The sequence below is a fragment of the Nannospalax galili genome, unplaced genomic scaffold (genome assembly GCF_000622305.1).
Source record: "Nannospalax galili isolate Female #2095 unplaced genomic scaffold, S.galili_v1.0 scaffold463, whole genome shotgun sequence".
Taxonomy (NCBI): Eukaryota; Metazoa; Chordata; class Mammalia; order Rodentia; family Spalacidae; genus Nannospalax; species Nannospalax galili.
This window is the reverse complement of record NW_008349529.1, coordinates 19,075-25,767: the sequence shown is the minus strand read 5'-3', so window position 1 is coordinate 25,767 and position 6,693 is coordinate 19,075. Positions and strand designations below refer to the sequence as shown.

The 6,693-nt window shown below is 36.8% G+C and overlaps 1 protein-coding gene across 1 annotated transcript in view; it reads left to right on the top strand.

Annotated features, from left to right (window-relative positions):
- Positions 1 to 6,693, top strand: part of Grip1 (glutamate receptor interacting protein 1) — a gene marked incomplete at its 3' end in the record, with an annotated part of 149,139 nt that overhangs the window by 140,455 nt on the left and 1,991 nt on the right. Inside the window, 2 exon segments of the mRNA XM_017801623.2 lie at positions 2,890 to 2,973; positions 5,959 to 6,034. Of these exon segments, the coding sequence (XP_017657112.1) occupies positions 2,890 to 2,973; positions 5,959 to 6,034 (160 nt within the window).

Here is a 6,693-nt window from a genome sequence, read left to right as displayed (position 1 = left end):
GGTAGATAGATAGATAGAGAGAGATAGACAGACAGATGATAGATAGATAGATAGATAGATAGATAGATAGATAGATAGATAGATAGATATCCCTCTCCCCTCTCCAGAGCTCAGTAATCTGAGGCTTTGAAAGAACTGGAAGAAATATGTGAATGTCTATAGTAGAGGAAAATTTAAACTTTGACCTTGGCAATCCACTTCTCCTTCCTGATGTTCGATTTTTATATGAAAAATGAAATGTTTGATGAGGAGCAGGTGTGGAGTATACTTTAGAACAATTTCATCCACCACAGTTATGTAACTTTATGGAAGTACGTGCATATGCACATATAGAAATGAGGGACAGCAGTACAAATGAAATACTGAAGAGCCATTGTGTGCTGTGCAGTGGGTTTCCACCTAACCCTCTGAGTCTTTGGGTAAGCCTCTTCATTGCATCTTCATGAAGCAATGAGTAACATCTCAAAGGCCAATACAGAATACTGATACTGGGTGTGAAAACCTAATCAACAACAGCCACTCATGCAAATAAAACTATTAAGATGCAGTGTTTTTGTTAATAATACTAAAATGTTGTCAACAATTCACATTTATCATCATAAATGACATGATGCAATGTATGACTGATCTAAGTTGCATATAGTCCCAAAACTCTCCATAGTGAGTTTAGATTTGACTATAACATTTTTGTGGTCAGCAATAGTTAGCTAAAGCAAAATTAAAATCCAGTACTTCACATTCCCAGAACAGGCCTTCAGCCAACAAGCACAGGTGTCCCAGAGTTGGAATTTGGTTGTGTGTAATTGCAAGATGATTTAATGATTAAATAAAATATCTGCAAACCACTTTGCCGTATTCTGGGCAGTAAATGGTCATCAATTTTTCCTCACCATGTCTTTGCATTCCTCAGCAATAAAATGAAAATAATCATGTTCTAAACTAGTCTCTTCAAGTGGCCTGTTAGGTCATAGAAATAAGTAAGCATTTGGTTTAAACCCAATTTTGTTCTTCATTTAATTAAAACTATCCCTCAATGCTATCATGTGTTTGTAGGTACTATTCCTGGTTGATTAGAATAAATTGAAATCCCTTCAATAGCAAGGATATGGCATTGAATTAAATCAGCCATGTAACTAAACATTTGTTCAGCTGTAGATTTATGCTGTTTTTCAGCAGATCCTAGTTCCTCTTGTGTCCCAGCCTGGTGTCTGCAGGCCTTCTTTGTGGCCCCGCCTGATTTTGTGAATTTAAGTGTGTAGTTTGTATCATTGTTACTACAGGATCCCCTTGAGGATTTGGATTATCTGATAATTATAAAGAACTATAATTAATGCTTAATTAAAACCACTAGCTAGTTGAATAAATGGCAAGAAGAGAATTTTTGATGCTACATTAAAATTCTCTCCATATGCAGATGATTATTGGCGCATCTTGATAAACTCATCCTAACTAGAAATGTTGTCAAGTTCAGATGCTTCGAATGGACCTAACATACCGAAGATCTTAGCTTAGCCTGAGCCACCTTAGACAAGCTCATTACACTTATAGTAGCCTGTGTTTGGGCACAATCACGTAACACAACCCTATTTTAAATAAAGTGCCAAATACCGCATGTCATTTGTTAAGTACTGGACAGAAAGTGAAAGCAGAATAGGTGGTGTGGTGCATTCCACACCATCGTGAAGTCAAAACTTGGTAACTCAAACATCATGGGTCATGGGTTTCATATTGATGGTTTTGTGTAATAAACACTTTAAGATCTAATAACAATGTAACATATATTGATATAAGTATCAACATGACTTTAGATACTATCATACAATTTTTTGAGACAGAGTCTCAATTTGAAGACTGTTCACTATGTAACACAGGCTAGCCTGAATTTTCTATCCTCTTGCCTCAGCCTCCCAAGTACTGTGATTATGAGCATTTTCCCCCATGTAGAGCTTTCCTTGTGCAAATTTTTTAAAAGATCTAAAGTCCTCTATTTCTATACAACACACAAGTTTTTCTTTTTCCATGAATAAAATTGTCCTTGTATTCATAATGATAAAATACTAATTTATGGACAGTTTGCTTCTTTTTAAATGTAGCAATAGTATATTGTAGAGTCAGAATTACTTATTTCCCAAAAAGCAGTTTTACAGAATAGTTTCTGACTATGACCTCACATGATATATACCCTCATGTGTGGCCTAAGGTAATTAGAGATCACAACTTGGCAGTGCAGTTTCATTTTGTGAAATGAGAGCAAGAAAAGGCAAACAACAGAATATGAATATATCAAGAAAATTAAGTAGATCTTCATCTTCATAGTAGTCATAATATTTTGAATGTACTTAGGATTTCTTTAGCTCTCCAAGTTTCATTTGAATTGCTGATATCTTTGTTGCAAATGTTAGATCATCTGTTTGCATCAAGCAAACTACTGATTGTAATCTGAGAATAATGCTTTTTCTTCTTATGCAGGTTTCAAAAGTAAAAATAAATACAGACATTATTTCATACACTTTGCAAAGATCATATTGCTTTTGCATGTTATCAAGGGAAAACATTTCCCTATACTAAAGATTATCTTTTTTGTTATGTAGAGTAGAAGCAATATAAACATCACTACCTATCTAGAAACTGTCTATCCAGAAAGAAGGGAGCTAACTGTGATTTTGCTTCTCCTTGGAATAGTTTGAGTCTTTTATACAGATAGCTATTTATACTCTTTGTATATGACTACAATTCCTTTTTCTCAAGCTTCATTAGAATTATTGTTTTTTATTAAAAATAAAGTATTTGCAACAGTGACTTGCGCATCTAGGATGTCACATTGGAAGTGTTATTATATAAATGTTATTATAACAAATTTTTCTTTTCCCCTCTCTCTCCCATGCAAAGCGGTACAAGGATCGAGTGTTATTTTCCGAACAGTGGAGGTCACATTACACAAAGAAGGCAATACCTTTGGTTTCGTGATACGAGGTAAGGTGGTGGTTAAAAAGTATCACCTATCTGATTATTCTAGACAATTTTTCAGTGAGATGCTTTAAGAGAACAGGAAAGTCATGCTCAGAAACTGACATTTCCATGATGTAAATTTATCTTAAAGCAAATAAAGCAATGAAAGGGTGTCAGATTGAATCAAATGGTCAACTTTGTTTTTAGCCTAGTAATACAGACAATAGCCACTCTGTAAGCCTTGTCAGTTCCCTGATTATCCTACTGATTTAATACTTTTCAATGTTTTTGCCTTTCTCTGATCAGAATCACTGCTCAAAAATGTTGATGAGTGTGTCTTGATCTAATACATAAGCATTAAGCAACTTCGCTTTGATTACTTTCTTTTGGAACAGATTTTATTATTGCAGCTTTCTAAAAAATGGACCAATATAATCTAATCCCTGGACTCCCTGTGTTAATCAGCTCAACCCATCTTATTAAGGGGCAGCATGGAGAAGTAAAGGCTCCAGGTGGCTCCATCTTGCCTATGAAACCATTAATTCAGAGCTGCGATTCTGGGGTTCTGTAGGTTTTGTTTTCCTTATTAGCAATTTCATCTCTGAAAGGCTATTCTGGTATTAACAATGCTTAATTTGTGATATGACAATGGGATTCAATAATTATGTAAGCATCAAAAAATTTTAACATTTCACATTTCTTGATATTTTTAAATTTTCACCTATAACATTTTGTACTTCACAAGAATCAAAATTCTATCCAAATTATTGATAAAATATTAACTAGGCTTTTTAGTGAATGCACATGCATCAAAGGCTGAAAGAGTTGTGATTACTTGTACAAACTTGCCTTGAGTAACTGAGCTCAAAATGTTGGATTGAGTCTACACCAATCATGAAATCTTTACTAAGTATCCATCATGTCAGTATGACAGTAAATATGATGGCGTCATGAAGCACGGTCCCTGTCTGCAGGGAATTATGGTCCAGTGAAGTGAAGATGGAAGTTGACAATGTCCCCAGTACAGAATATAAGCTAAGCCTTCACTGTGTGGCTTAGCTCAGAGCTTATGGCATTTTTCAGAAAAAAAAGGCCTAATTTTAAGAGTAATAATAGACCCATAACCATTCCCAAACCTTTGTACAAAACAGCCATATAAATATAATGAAAAAATCTCCCTGCAAATTATTTAGGTTGAAGGGTGACATGTACAAATCTATTCCTGTAGTCAGACTGTGAAAGAGCAATTCTCTGAAAACACATGCATACACACCTAATTACTGAAAAAAACTGCTGGTACAATTGTTCATCACTGCTTACTGTGAAGTTAGTCAGAAACAAATCAGATTTCTAACAAAAGATACAACCAATAGCAATTTATCACTAAGAAGCAAAACCAAATAGATACAATTGATGTTCACATCTATCTCAAGGAGAGTGATGATATAATATGACCAAAGTGTCATTCCTACAATTTTCAGGAATTTCAAATATTTATGTAAGTGCATGCATGAGAGTTTTATAATATGAGACTAGAATACTAGCTGATACATGGATGGCACTTCATGAATAATAAATTCAATGTCATTCATTTGATTTGTGTGACCATAAGAACTCTTCATATTATTCTGATTATGAAACTTTCATGGCAATGAAGAGGTTTTAGTTTATGAGTGCCACATTTTTGTTTGGAGTTCAAACTGGTCCTGGATCAAAAAGAGCATTTCCCATAGATTACCTTCCATCTTGAAGTTCTATATTTCTTAAATTCCTTTACAGAAATTTTCCTTACACAAATTTGCAATTAGTTTGACAAAGTGCCACATTTGCCCCAATTTTTGTTGAACATTACACTTTTAATGGTGACCATTTCAGCTACTTTGTGTTTCGTTTTGTTTTGTTTTGTTTTAAACAGGGTCCTATTCTGTAGCCCAGGTAGGCCTAGAACTTCCTACATAGCCCAAGGTGACCTGAAAGTAATGATGATGCTCCTGCCTCAGCTTCCCAAGTGCTAGGATTACAAGTGTGCAGAACCATGCTTTTCCTTCCTAATACTTGGCCACCAGCTTCCTGAGACCGGCATCTTTCCTGGGCCCTGCTCCCAGGCCAGCCCAGCCCCCAAATTCCAGAGGGCAGCATCTTTCCTGGAAGGATCCAGACCTTAGGAGAAAGCCTGAGAGCATCTGAGCCTCATCTCACGTGGGCCTCTGTGGGGACTCCTGAAGACAAAAGCAATTTGGCCACTCTGATATAAAATCAAAAGAGAGAACCTGAAGCCTAGACCAACCAGCTTTTCATGCCTAACAAGTAAACCGCAAAGGCACATACAGTTTACAAAAAGAGGCAGATCTAAACTCAACAAAGGAAGGCTTGAGTCTCATACAAGAATCAGAAGCTATGAAAGAAATTCACATGTCAAAGTCACAGAGAAAAATAATAACATGAAAAACCAAAAGAATATATCCCCACCAAGTACCAATAGTCCTCTAGAGGAGTCCAATGAGACCTCCCTAGAGATAACACCAGGACACAGAACTCAAAAGAACAATTATAAACATGATAAAAGAATTCTGTGAATTTAAGGAACAAAGAAATCTTGGCTTTTCTTTTACATCAGGCTGTAGACCTACTTCCTCATCGGCATTACAGCCCAAGTTCCTTAGCACGAGGTGTACATACCTTTGCTTTGTTTATGACTGGTAGCTGTTCCCCTTGAGCCAATAGTTATAATTAGTGAGCCTCTTGCCATTCCAGTTGTCAAATCTTTTTTATAACCCTCTGATTACCACCATATATTTATTGAGAGGTGGCGAGGCAATGACTTCAAAAGTCTGTGCTATGTAAAATGAATAAGACCTTCAAGACTGTTACATGCCAGAAGGAAAGTCGTACATGTTTTCCTCCATACAGCACTAACGTACTGCCATGTCTCATCTGGCATTTTGTAAGTGATCTTTTTTAAAGACAACAATGTAAGTATTTTTCAGCTGCCTTCCTTTTCTTTCTTAGGGGGAGCTCACGATGATAGAAATAAGTCTCGTCCAGTTGTGATAACCTGCGTTCGCCCTGGAGGGCCTGCTGACAGGTAAACTTCATCTTTCTGTGTCACTACCCAGAACAGATTGAAAAGAGCTGGGGACTCTATCAGAGAAAATTATTAATACATTTCACAGTAGCATCTACATAGTAAGTAGATGTACAGGAATGTGAAAACCTAAAGGAATTTGGGCTGTGGAATCAGAGAAAACGATAAGGTTTCATCTCCATTTTCTGCCTTTGCTATACTTTATCTTTGGCAAATAGCACAGTTCTGAGCACAGCTCCCTCCACTGTAGATGCAGACAATGCTGCCTGCTCTTCAGGTTTGCTCATTTTCAGGGTTGGTCATTTTTAGCAAAATGTAAGATGCATGTTGTCTTCAGGTGATCTGGCAAGCAAGGGGCACTTTTGGAAAGCAGCTGGCTCTTTCAAGACAGGTACTTAACATGCATCACCCTGCCGTGCTATGCCCTCATCCTGGGAAGGTGGGGCTGATTTTGTGATTCTCAAACTCCTGTCAGCATCGTTGTGCTCTAGCGTCACCTAAGGATGATGACCATGTATGTTAGAAAGAAGGAAAACCTAAAGGAATTTGGGCTGTGGAATCAGAGAAAACGATAAGGTTTCGTCTCCAGATTCTGCCTTTGCTGTACTTTATCTTCGGCAAATAGCACAGTTCTGAGCACAGCTCCCTCCACTGTAGAC